We start from the raw sequence: 13,277 nt of genomic DNA, 5'->3' as shown, positions 1-13,277 counted from the left end.
CCATTTCATTCGTGAAAATGTGGAAGAAGGAACTGTAGATATACAGAAGATCCATAATAAAGACAACATAGCAGATTTCATGACGAATACGATCAACGCTAATAAATTTACCTAGTGTCGATCCTCTTGTGGCCTGTCAGAGACGTAAGCAACATGAAGGTACAATGTAGAAAGAATGGTGTGAAGATATGATTGTTCCAATCAAATCTTCAAGTGGGAGATTGTTCAAAATTGGATTTTCAATGCACCGAAAGGTGCAAGTTGAAAGTTGAAAAAAAAACAAATGCATCGAATGATGCATAGTCAAAAAGGTGCAACATTTGTGGAAATTTCAACAATGGTAAAACTCAATATTAGTCATTGTAATTTAGGATATTTACAAATTAGTCCTTAAACTTCAACTATAAATGCCCTAGCTCATTTAGTTTCAAAACCATCCCAAAGCATTATAGCTTTCTTCCAATACTAGAGAGAATTTAGAGAGTTTCTTGAGAGTTGTTTTCTCCTTTTTATCAAGAGAGAATTATCATTATTTTCTCTTTGGTAGATTGAGAGAAGTTGTAATTCCTATTTCATCATAGTGAAATTTTTCTACTGTTGCTCGTGGTTTTTACTCTATATTATTTAGGGGTTTTCACGTAAATTTTGTGTCTCTTTTATCTTCATTTTTATTTTCTCAAATTATCAGTTGTGATTTTGATCTATCCGATAGCCGTCTTCCGCAACACTTAACTATAATAAATCTTCTGATGTGATATCCGTATTTTAAAAATAATAATTTCTATACTTACACGTATGTATCTACTCAAATATTGTTAAAAAGAAGTAACTGCTGTAAAATAAGTGGAATGAAACCATAAGAAGAAGAACAGGAAGAAAAGACATGAGAATAAAGAGGGAAATATGTATTATTATTTTGATCTAAGTTGTTCTTCTTATTGTTTCATTCGGTTTATTTTACAACACATTATCAACATGGTTTATTTATAAATGATAATTTTATTTACATTAAAGGTCAAATTCACCATCCACGATTCTTCATTAGAAATCATAGCTGATAAAGACCAATATTTTAACAATATCAATACATTACAATTTCATATAAGTATATTTCATACCACTTTTAATTTGATAAGTTAGTATATTCTGTTTTTGTGTATATATCAACCATATATTTATAAGATAGATGGCAAAAAATATGATTCAATCGCAAAAATACACTTCATGTCGTTATATTAATTTGCTCATATATATATATATATATATATTCTTCGATTACTCACAAACTATGTACCTTATGTGGAACGAATATCATAACTTTGAGAGACCTACTGATTTTGACATTCATAATTTTTTTTTATGTTGGTTTTGTCATTCATGATTTTAAATGTACTTTATATCTTTAAATATATAAATAATACAGATTTTTTTCTTTATTCTAATATTTCTTTTTCCTGTTCTTTTTATTACTTTAATCTGCTTATTTTACGACAGTAACATCTCTTCCATTACAATTTATCACATACATTATATAATGATAAAATATATTAAACTAAAAAATAATTATCTTTTAACAATAAAAGTTTAACATATGATATCATACAATGATAATTCTTTCCCAGTAAAATTTAAAATTTATTAATATATAAATGCATAACACTGCCAGTAATAGGTTACAGTCAAAGGAGGCTGTCAAAACACCTCCCTGAGAAACAAAGACACCAGGAACAAAAACAAAGGAAGCGAAACTGCCAAAACATACCAGATCATCAAAGGACAACAAGAATTCACCCATCAAAACCATTCATCCACCATAATGATCAAGAATAAAAGCCAACCTCATCAAAACAAGAACATGCCTTTTCTTCTCAGATCAATGCTCAAAACCTTATGAATTGAATTACCTCTCGTAATGATCAAACAATAACGCCACTCTCATGAAATCCACCTCCTCAGGCATCACTCAATAAAGCCAAACCCACACAATAATATCACGTGTCAAAATACAACCTTTTTCGTCTAATAACAAAATTGATATGTGACATCACACAATAACACCATATAATATTATGGTATGGTATCATATGTTAAGTCTTTTAATTTTAAATTAGATTAATTGTATTTTTTTTTTCTTTTTACAAAATCACACAATATGTTTGTCACATGCCAATTATTTTTAAGGATATATTTTAGAAATATACATGAACATTAACAAAACATACAATGTTACATATGAACATTTGATTTGATTAACTTTTCACGCACAATTAATACTATTATTGACGTAGCATCATTTGACATTTACATATTACGTACATAGATAGTTATATTTATTTAATATAAAAGTAAATAAATTTCTTTAAATGAGTATAGTTAAACCAACATAAAAGTTTTATGTATAAATTTAAATCACAACTAAAGTTTCATAATTATAGTTATATCGAATCTAAACTTATGAATCAAATTTCATATTATATCAAAATGTATGTATAAATTTGATATTTGTATCATTTTATTACAAAAATTTAAAATATTTAATTATTTATTAAGATATAAAACATTATTGATGGTATAATTGGAATATGATGGATCGTGAAGATTTATTAGGATTATATTGAACACAGAGTCATTTTATAAAGTGGTTTGAGGTTTGTAAATGTCGTTGATTAGAGGGAAAATAGGTTGATGTCCCTTCACATAAAGCCTTTATTCTTTTTCTTCCTATTATGCCTTTGGTATGCGGTTCCTTAGCGTTCCACGTGCATCCCAAACAGATGAGTCTAAGATTAATAATTTGGATGAGTTTAGATGATTTGTGGATATCATTGATCCAAGTCTACTAAGGGTAAAGCAATTAATATCCACACACGGATGTCGATTTTCGATTTCCAATAAAAAATGACGAATCTAATTAGAATCTATTGATACGGGCTAAACACTCGGCTAACTGATTCGTGCGTCCCTTAGATATCTCGTTCGGTTATTTGGTGTCTAAGTCAGTCTAAACTCCTCGGTTAATGTTGTTATAACGATAAACACGATGAAAAAGCATAAAAAACGTAAATAAGTGTGTGTAGAAAAAATTTTAGCACGAATGCCTGAGTTTATTTACACAAAACTCTCTATATCCAATGGAGGTGGGAAGACCTCCTTTTATATTGAAGTCCCCTTGCATCTCATGACTACTCTTAGTCTAACTACAAGTAAAACTCTTTACTTTAGTTGAAACTCTAATATTTGAGTCATATTCAAACAATGACTATGCTACTTGACTTTATTTTCCAAGTAATTGTCAACCTTGCTAGGTGGACAGACCCTAAGTTGGTGCTGACCTCGGCCCTTAGTGCACCCTCGGTGTGCGCAGGCCTTGGCCCTATGTGCCCCCGATGTGTGTTGCCCTTGTCCCCAAGTGGCCCTCTTTGTGCGTTCATATCGGTTCTAGGTGCATACCCGGTGTGCGTTGGCCTCGACCCCTAGTGCATCTCGTTGCTTGTTGGCTAGAGCCCTCGGCTGACATTGTCGTGCGTTGGTCTCGACTCTAGGTGTACCTTGGCATGCGGTGATCACAACCCTAGACGACCCTTGTTGTTTGATGGTCGTGCTTGTGGGTAGATTAGGGCAGGCGTGTCTTGACCCTGTTTATAGTTGTGTGCCTTGGTCTCGTGTTGGTCTCAGCACCACAGTGAAAGCAGCTTATTTTGTGTTGGTTGTGATCCCACAGGTAATGTATTGTGTGCCAACTTCGCCCACAAGTTCGCGTACGGTGACATTCTATCATGAATTACCAATCAAATGTCCATGAGCTATATCATAAAAAATTTATACATCTCGAACAAAGTAAAATGAAAATCAGTCTCCAATGCACACAACAAACAATACTTTCCCGTCCATACCCAAACCATAATTGTTGGGTTGAATACCTTTACACAACAATAGGTTTCACACATCTGTTGCCTCACATTTACAGTCGAATGAGCCACCCACAATTAATTTCCTAGCCATTGTATTAGAAGGAAATGCAAAAGAAACATTGAAAGAAAACACTCAGCTGGATTTAGTACCCGCAATCATCGACAAACCGAAGAATTTATGTCAAAAACACTTTCTATTTACCTATCATATAGGCTCAACCAATAAATATAATACATGTCATAAAATGTTACACATATAAACATTTAATCTTAAATCATATTTAATTTTATTTAATCCTATATATTAAATGTAAAAGAGAGGAAAAAAGTTCATCTTCTCTTCCAAACTCTCCAGCACGAGTTTCATGTCGTCTACAAAAGAGCGGATGATCCTAATCTTCGGGCAACGGGGCAAGTGACGTCCGAGAGTCTTGTTCTTATTCTTCATTTTTATTTATTTGGTTAAGTTTTGATTTTAGGGAAATAGTGATGAATGAAAAGACTGGTTCTAATCAAAATGTTGATGACTTAAGAAGATCCAGTTATGGAAAAAGTTTATTCTAAATCTATTCCAGATTTGATTAAAGATGATGATGGAGGAGGAGGTTAAAGTGATGGATCAGAGAGGGTGTTGACTTGATAATGATGCAAGTAAGAGCGAAATTGGTAACTAGTTGGACTTGGAGCTTTAATTTGAACCCCATTGGGCCCTTACAGATGAAATCAAACACCTTATAGTTTTCTTGCCGGCCTTGAGACGTCTGCCTTGCAAAATGTAATTTCTCAAACGACAACAGACACTCTAAACTCTAACCTCAACTCAGATGAACTTTCGCTGCTACTCTCACCGTTTCGTCAAATCATTTTCGAGTCTTACCCCGACAACGAAAACAACAAATCATTCTTCTTCTTCTTCTTCTTCTTCTAATTGGAGAAGTCAAATCAAACAGGCTCAGCTAGTTTCCCAAGTCTCATCCATTCTCTTACAAAGACATAACTGGGCACCACTTCTTCAAACTCTCAATCTCTCCTCCAAACTAACCCCGGCTCTCTTCCTCCAAATCCTCCGCAAAACCCAACATCACCCTCAAATTTCTCTAGCTTTCTTCAACTGGGTCAAAACCCATCTGGGTTTTAAACCGGACCTCAACTCCGAATGTCATATCATCCGAATTTCACTCGGCTCGGAGTTTTCCCCATCCGTGGACCCCATTTTAGACCCTCTGATTCAGTCGCATGCTGCACCGGTTGTTGCAGATTCTATGATTCAGGCTTGCAAAGGTAAAAATTTTGATCCTAGTGCTTTAAGTTCGTTGATCAAATGTTATTCGAAAAAGGATCTTTTTATGGAAGGACTAGTGGTGTTTAGAAAAACGACAAGCTGCGGATTTACTCCTTCAATAAGTTCTTATAATGAGCTGCTTCATGCTTTACAGAGAGGAAATGAGGTGAAACTAGCTTGGTGTTTTTTAGGTTCCATGATTCGAGGTGCTGACCCTAATTCATTTTCGTGGTCATTGGTTGCGCAGATTCTTTTTAAAAGTGGGAAATTTGGTAAAGTTGTTAGATTGATAGATAAGGGCATTTATAATTCTGAAATTTATGATCTTGTTGTTGATTTTTATAGCAAAACTGGGGATTTTGAAGCTGCATTTCATCGATTAAATGAGATGAATGAGAGAAAACTTGATACTAGTTTTTGTACCTATAGCTCAGTACTTGATGGGGCTTGTAAATATGGCAATAGATGTGTGATTGAGAAGATAATGAGGATGATGATAGAGAAGCAATTGCTTCCAAGAAGCCAAGTTTCAGGAAATGATTTGATCATCCAAAAGCTTTGTGATTTGAAAAGGACACATGCAGCTGAAATGATGTTTAAGAAGGCTTGTAGTAAGAACATTAGATTACAGGATGATACTCATGGATCTTTATTAAAGGCAATATCCCAGGTTGGGAGAATAGATGAAGCGACAAACATGTATAGGATGATGTTGAAAAGGGGAATTAAGGTAAAAGAAAGTTGCTATAGTGCATTTTTAAATATCCTTTGTGAGGAAGATCGGTTCGATGATGGATATGGATTGTTGGTGAACATTATGAAACAAGGACATAGTCCTTGTCCATCTCAATTGTCCAAATATATAGCATCACAATGTAGAAGAAACAATTGGAGAAAGGCTGAAGAACTCTTGAATGTGATGCTATAGAAAGGGTTATTGCCTGATTCAGTTCCTTGTTATTTGGTGATGGAGTATTATTGCTTTAACAGGGAGATGGATAAAGTTGTTGCATTGCATGATAAGATGGAGAAAGTGAAGGGAAGGTTAGATGTAACAACATACAACATGATTCTTGAAGGGCTATGGAGGGAAAACAAAGCAGAAGAAGTGGTCCGGGTGTTTGATTATATGATAGGGTTGAACTTGGTTGATAGTGCAAGTTTTACAATCATGATCTGTGAGCTCTGCCGCTTGAAGGAACTGAGAAAAGCCATGAAGTTTCATGATGAAATGTTGAAAATGGGGCTTAAACCTGACAAGCGTACTTATAAGCGGATGATTTCTGGATTCAAGTAATTGATATAGCTAATGCATTTATCACATGGCAATTACACTTTGCAAACACGACTTTTTAGGTTATGCGGCATTCTCTAGCTTGGGTCGTTCCACATGGGAGTACGATAAATTAAGATTTGGCTTTGATACTATCTGTCACGGCATTATTGTGCATTTCTCGCAAAACTAGATTATTAGGATGTGCAACGCCTACATTTATATGTTCATTTTTGCCCTTTTTCGACATGAGATTGAAAGCTCCATGCATAGTTTGTAACATGACCGATGCCATCGTACTCCAGCTTATATAATCCCGATTATGGAAGAATGATTTATGATATGAAAATGCTGACTATTAAGTTTCGAAATGAGAGGGATGATTATGAGCTTATGTTGCCACCATTTTGGTATTCAAAACAACATTATTTTGGTATAAATTGTCATATTATATCATCATTTATTATTCAATTGTAGATTAACTAAAGTAGGAGCAATTCAAAAGTTGAGTAATTAAAATTTTGAAGAAAAATAAGTTTAGCCCATGGGGTTTTGGTTAATGGAACTTGCTCCCACTGTGATCATTGTATATTTTTCTTACCAAAAAACAGAAAAGTGCTGACAATGGTATGGCCGTCCTATGTCCTTAAGATTGTAGTTTCACTCCTATAACAGGGATCTAAATCTCATGGCATTAGTTGATTATGGAGATTTGGTCCATTAGCCAAGTTTAGACATAGTTTCTAATAAAACCTTCGTCAAGCATTAGGAAATTGGAATCCATCTAAAGAGTATTCTTTTGTCAAGGAAAAGAAATGAGGATATATTATCAACTTTCGGCCCACCTCCTTCATTCTCACTTTTAGCATCTGGTTGCTGATGAGTCACTCGCGACCATATAGGGCTTTTAAATATCATAAAAAGGTAGCTGATGAGTCCTTTGGACGACTACAAAAGGCTCTGAATTATGGTGGTGACCCAAATCTAGTCCCAACTCTTTTCCTCCAAACCAACTTTGCGTACACCTGCAGGCATCGGTGTCGATTCCTCATCCTTCAATTACAATTGCACCCTTCATTTTTGCTATAAGAAATCTCTGAACTTTAAGCTAAATGCAAATGAATACGAGGTCACTATGGTCATCTGAATGGCAACCCAGGGAGACAGTCCCCTTTTGGTTGCTTAGCTTAGCCCACATGTTATTCTGTTTATGGCATATTCATTTATCCTTATATTCCCATGGCATGGTAACACTTGAGAAGAAGGGAAATCTTTCCAGAGACAATAACCAATGGAAGAACAAATTGATTTGGTCGGGAAGGCATTTACAGATCATTACTACCATCTTTTCGATAATGATCGGCAAGCTCTCTCTTCTCTCTACAGGCCTTCCTCCATGTTGACGTTTGAGGGCCAAAAGATACTAGGTGTTGAGGACATCACTGCTAAGCTTACCAGCTTTCCGTTTGATCAATGCCAACATGTGATCAGCACCATTGATTTACAACCTTCTACTTTCGCTGGCGGCATTGTCGTCTTCGTCAGCGGCAGCCTGCAGTTGCCCAGAGAGGAGCACCATTTACGGTTCATCCAGGTTAGTTATTTCGTACTCGAGCTTGGTTCTCATTCTTGATTAATAAACATTTCCATTTCTCATTTTTTAGTCTAATTTTTAATGGTGTTACAGATGTTTCATCTAGTACCCGTACTTGAAGGAAATTTCTTCGTGCATAATGACATATTCCGCCTCAACTATGAATGAATGTTTTCCCCATTTGTCGCGCAATATACATTTACTTGAAGGAAGCACATTCCTCTTTACCTTTCATCTTTTCTTCATTGTATTATTGGATGCAAAAACTCTGTAATCTCTGATCAAAGTGTTCCTCTAGTTATCTTATACGATAAAAGGCGTTTTAAAGCATGTTGGGCCATTTCGATTTAATTATTCATGGACCGTTTCGATTGTGTAATTGTTTGCGTTGTGTTAAGAGTAAAAAGCCCTCGAATTCTGTATCTCAATTTACATGCGTGTAACCTAGCAAGAGCCCACCGAAAGTAGTGCAAGTTGACGTACAACACAGCATTTTACCACTACAATTTAAAATAGTTGGCCTTACTATCCTGTCGGTTTTCCAATTAACCATGTCGGGTTACCTACTGACCCAAATATCGTTTTCAAATGTTAAAACTAGACAAAATGCTAGGGAAAATATGAAAAAATGTAACAGGACACAAAAGTAAATACTAATAAAAAAAATAGTGGAAGACAAGGGCAGGTCGTGTAGGTGTTGGGTTTGTTGTTTTAATGGTGAATTTCAGCAATTCCATGATGGCTCACAGTACAAGTGGAAATAAAATCCCCCACTTGAATTCTAAAGTGGCAGGCATTGTCATATGATGATCCATTGCTTTCTCCAAGGCTCTAGAAATTCTACCATTGATGATTAAATTACTCCTAAATTGTCAATAATTAAATCTAATGAGGAAAGAGGTTTGAACGTTTTAGCTTTAGTCCAAGAAACATGGGTACGGGCATGTTCCTGAGCCGAGCTAGCCTTGGCTTGAATATTGCCTCTTTAGTCATTGTGGGATTCAAATAAAAAGTAAAAGCCAAAACATGCTTACTAATGTGAAAATGTCCCCCTTTTCCAAAGTCGACAAAATCCACTGAAAAAAAAAATCAGATCATCTCAAATCCAGGGCTAATGATAACTTCCATCTTCATTCATGGAGTTGATTAAATAACACTTCTTTCGACCTACGTGTTATAGTTTCAATCATTATCCCCTTAATTTGTTTATTAATGCTTTGATTAGGGAAAATCCCATCATAGAGTCCCTTGCTTATTTAAGGATTAATATGTAGGACAAAAGAGCCTACGACTGCAGTTAAGCAGATCAAGCTCACCTGATACCATGGCAAATACCCGTCAGCCTCTACTAGACAGGCCAAGAGCTTCTTACAGCAGGATTCTCCCCCTAATTTTCACATCGGTACTTCTAATATGCTTAGCTGCTCCGGTTGCCATTCGTTTAGTTAGATTTAGCTCCATTGGTACTAATTATCACCCATATGAATATTGTGAGAGAGCTGTTGACCAGAGATCGTGCACAGCCTTGCTCTCTGAAGTCGCCTCAAGCACAAGCATGAGAATGAAGGATGTCGATCTGCTACATGCCTTCTTAGAGCGATCGGCAGCTCATATGCAAAGTGCTATCAACCTGGCTCACAGCTTCAACGATGCGAACAATAATCCCAGAGAGCAAGCGAGTCTAGCCGATTGCCTGGAGTTGATGGAGTTATCCAGGGATAGGACCATGGATGCTATCGTTGATGTTGAAAGACGAGATGTTAATTGGCATACAAATGGTCAGGCATGGCTAAGTAGCGTGCTGACTAACCATGTCACATGCTTGGATGGGCTACAAGGGTCAGTGAGGAGCCTTATGGAACCAGTGCTCTGTGACCTTATATCGAGAGCAAGAACTTCCCTAGCCACTCTGGTTTCAGTTTCTCCTATGAACACAGAGTTTAATGACGACCCGTTGATCGATGGATTTCCATCATGGGTCGGCCGCAAGGATCGAAAGCTTTTACAAGCTTTGCCTAATGAAATCAAGGCCAATGTTGTGGTGGCCAAGGATGGAAGTGGCAACTACAAGACGTTAGGAGAGGCTGTGGCAGCTGCACCAGATAAAAGCACGAACAGGTACATAATTTATGTGAAAAAGGGTACTTACAAAGAAAACGTTGAGATTAGAAAAAGTAAGAAGAATTTGATGATTGTTGGTGACGGCCTGAATTCGACTATAATCACTGGTAGCTTAAATGTCATTGATGGATCCACAACCTTCAATTCAGCCACCATTGGTAAAGATATTTTTCCCACTTTTTTGAACTATTTGATTACAGTTATATATTATCCTTCATGATACCAAATGAGCAGCTAAGGCAGTTTTTGCTATCTACAATGCAGCGGCCGTTGGTGATGGATTTATGGCCCAAGACATATGGTTTCAAAACACAGCTGGGCCACAAAAGCACCAAGCAGTGGCTCTCCGAGTCGGAGCTGACCAATCGGTTATAAACCGTTGCAAGATCGATGCTTACCAAGACACACTTTATGCCCACTCGAACCGCCAATTCTACAGAGATTCCTACATCACGGGCACGGTGGACTTCATATTTGGTAATGCAGCTGTGGTGTTCCAGAACTGCAAACTCGTGGCCCGAAAACCCATGAACTCACAATCAAATATGATCACTGCCCAAGGCAGAATAGACCCAAACCAAAACACTGGGATTTCGATCCAAAGCTGTAATATAATAGCAAGTGCTAATCTTGAGCCCGTTAAAGCCTCCATCAAGTCATATTTAGGCCGGCCCTGGAAAGAGTATTCGCGATCTGTCGTGATGCAATCCTACATTGGTGACCATATTGACCCTTCGGGGTGGTCAGTTTGGAGTGGGGATTTCGCCTTGAAGACATTGTACTATGGGGAGTACATGAACATGGGACCAAGAGCCGACACTAGCAAGCGAGTGAAATGGCCAGGCTTTCATGTCATTACTAGTGCCGAAGAGGCCAAAAAGTTCACTGTGGCTGAGCTTATACAAGGAGGATCTTGGTTGACATCTACCGGGGTGGCTTTTAAAGAATGGCTGTAAAAATTCACTGTCTGTTGGTGTTTTGAATAAATGAAATTTCAGAATCTACTCTTTGACTGTAACAATTTTTGCAATGCATTAACACTTGTTTAAGGTTCAATGAAGGCCTGATTCATTAACTAATCGATTGCTTTGAAGCAAGGGTAATAAGAAATTGCTGTTGTTTTACTCGTACATTAAACTAATCTGGATGGTAACCTTGCACTTATAGTTTCGTCGAACTTGAGAGATTTGCCGAGTACAATACTTGTCATTTGGGCCAAAACTTTTGTACAAAAAAATGCAGAAATCCATTATCGAAGAACAAGGCCGTGTTTCATTCGAAGAGACAGCTGCAACAATCAATTATATTTATAAGATATTGTGATTTCCAAAGACACGCTTGGAAAATTTAGTTGTATCAGATTCCAAGATGATGTTGGTCACAAGCAGTTTGAATAATATTATAATAAACACCCCCCCTGAGAGGAAAACACTGTTGAAAATCAGATTGAATGCCAGAAATATTTTAAAGATACGATTATCCATGTGGTCGTCACGAAATATGCATTCATAATTGCTTGATAGTTATGAAAAGATACGTTTCGGTTAATGAACCGAATAAATGAATGATTCTTTAGTGTTCGACTTCTGAAGAATTAGCATGGTTGTAATAAGGTAGAAAACAATGGGGAAAGTTTAATTTTTTTAGGGAGGATTAAAAAAATTATGAACAGTAAAAGCATATATCTTTGTCCTTCTCCGGCCTCTTCTGGTTTTTACCAGCGACTAAAGAAAGAGGGCTGTATATTTTCTTTCACGGGGTAGCCTTAAAAACATACATATAAAGTACCTGCATTCCGCACTTTACTCACTCTCAACAACAAAGCAGCCAACATACCCCGACAACAAATATTGTCTCAATTCTTAATCTTGTGTTTCTCAGCCAAACTAACAAAGCCACCACCCAGCTTTTTATTTATGTCCTGACTCGATTCTTTGTTGTTTTGTTTTTCAACACCCATATCGTCTCGTCTTTGGCTTTGGGAGTTTCTTATTAGTTCCATCTCAGGGCTCTCCTCCACCATCTCTTCCATTCCCTTTAGAACCCTCTTATCTTCATTCTCTCTTCTCCATCTGCATTTGCTTTACCTTTTCTCTTCCTTGTATGTTTCTTTTAGAAAAAGGGTTGTTGAATCTCTGTTGGGTGTTTCTTTTTAAAACTTTTATCTTTCATGTTTCTCCATTTGTGAAAAAGTGATAGCAAACAAGATGAAGCAAGGAACCTTGCATGAATGCTTGGAGGAGATGACGAGAATTTTGTAGGTACATAAAAGTTGTTTATTTTTTACCCCTAAAAGATCTAGCTTTCATCTATTATCATCATAATTTGCTTTAGTTCCAAAGATAGATACTGAAGATACTAAATTTTTTTATCCATATTATTATTATTATTATTATTATTATTATTATTATTATTATTATTATTATTATCATTATTAATATTATTATTAATATTATTATTATTATTTTTATTATTAAATATATTAAATACAAACCAGTTACAATTAAACCGGCTCAGTTACAAACCAACTGAAACCGGTCCAAATCCAACCGGAAACCCTAAATATTTGGGTTTCCAGTTAGGGTTTCTAAACCCTAATCTAGCCAGCCGCCAGCCGCCATCTTCAATCTCAACCGTTGGATCTGGTTTGATCCAACGGTCCATCATTTGCCAGAGGAAACCCTAGGGTATCTATACCCTAGGGACACGTCCACCGCCGCCGCTGCTGCTTCCAGAAGCCCTCACCGCCTCCGCCGCTGCCACGTCCCGAATGAAGGATCCAGAAGATCAACGTCGGCCGTCCACGCCAAGGCTACGGGGTGAGTCACCACTGGTAGTCCGGTGACTCACCGAAGCCCTCTCTTTGGACCGGTCCGATGACCGCACCGGTGGTGGCTATAAAAGCCACCACCCACCTGCGAAGAAAAAGAAGGAAGAGAACAGAGAGACCGCAGGAGAGACAGAAACCAAAAGAAAAAAATAGAGAAAAGAAAAAAATAAGCTATACCAACGATCCCAGTCTACAACCACAGCAGTAAACCAAAGGAAAAGAGAAGAAGAAGACTTACCCTTGAAGCCTTTGTAGCCCTCGGAAGT

General features: G+C 36.9%; 2 protein-coding genes and 1 pseudogene across 2 annotated transcripts; all 3 read left to right on the top strand.

The window, feature by feature from the left end:
• Positions 1–4,691: 4,691 nt before the first annotated feature.
• Positions 4,692–6,784, top strand: LOC120121854 (annotated as a pseudogene).
• A 959-nt stretch (positions 6,785–7,743) lies between these two features.
• On the top strand, positions 7,744–8,324 carry LOC120121882 (nuclear transport factor 2B-like). The gene is made up of 2 exons (XM_039141175.1): positions 7,744–8,060; positions 8,154–8,324. The coding sequence occupies exons 1-2, from the start codon at positions 7,758–7,760 to the stop codon at positions 8,226–8,228; spliced, it is 378 nt and encodes a 125-aa protein (XP_038997106.1). The 5' UTR covers positions 7,744–7,757; the 3' UTR covers positions 8,229–8,324.
• Positions 8,325–9,352: 1,028 nt separating this feature from the next.
• On the top strand, positions 9,353–11,139 carry LOC120121834 (pectinesterase-like). The gene is made up of 2 exons (XM_039141134.1): positions 9,353–10,339; positions 10,446–11,139. Exons 1-2 carry the CDS (start codon positions 9,385–9,387, stop codon positions 11,135–11,137), a joined length of 1,647 nt encoding a protein of 548 aa, XP_038997065.1. The 5' UTR covers positions 9,353–9,384; the 3' UTR covers positions 11,138–11,139.
• The last annotated feature ends 2,138 nt before the right edge of the window (positions 11,140–13,277 follow it).

This window comes from Hibiscus syriacus, unplaced genomic scaffold, assembly GCF_006381635.1.
Source record: "Hibiscus syriacus cultivar Baekdansim isolate YM2019G1 unplaced genomic scaffold, ASM638163v2 tig00110383_pilon, whole genome shotgun sequence".
Classification (NCBI taxonomy): domain Eukaryota; kingdom Viridiplantae; phylum Streptophyta; class Magnoliopsida; order Malvales; family Malvaceae; genus Hibiscus; species Hibiscus syriacus.
Note: the sequence above shows the minus strand (reverse complement) of the source record. Positions and strands in the feature narration are given on the sequence as shown.

Coding starts and splice junctions, on each gene's coding strand:
- LOC120121882 (XM_039141175.1), top strand. CDS start 7,758: ATGGAAGAACAAATTGATTTGGTCGGGAAGGCATTTACAGATCATTAC. Junction 8,061..8,153: donor ACCATTTACGGTTCATCCAG/GTTAGTTATTTC, acceptor ATGGTGTTACAG/ATGTTTCATCTAGTACCCGT.
- LOC120121834 (XM_039141134.1), top strand. CDS start 9,385: ATGGCAAATACCCGTCAGCCTCTACTAGACAGGCCAAGAGCTTCTTAC. Junction 10,340..10,445: donor CTTCAATTCAGCCACCATTG/GTAAAGATATTT, acceptor TCTACAATGCAG/CGGCCGTTGGTGATGGATTT.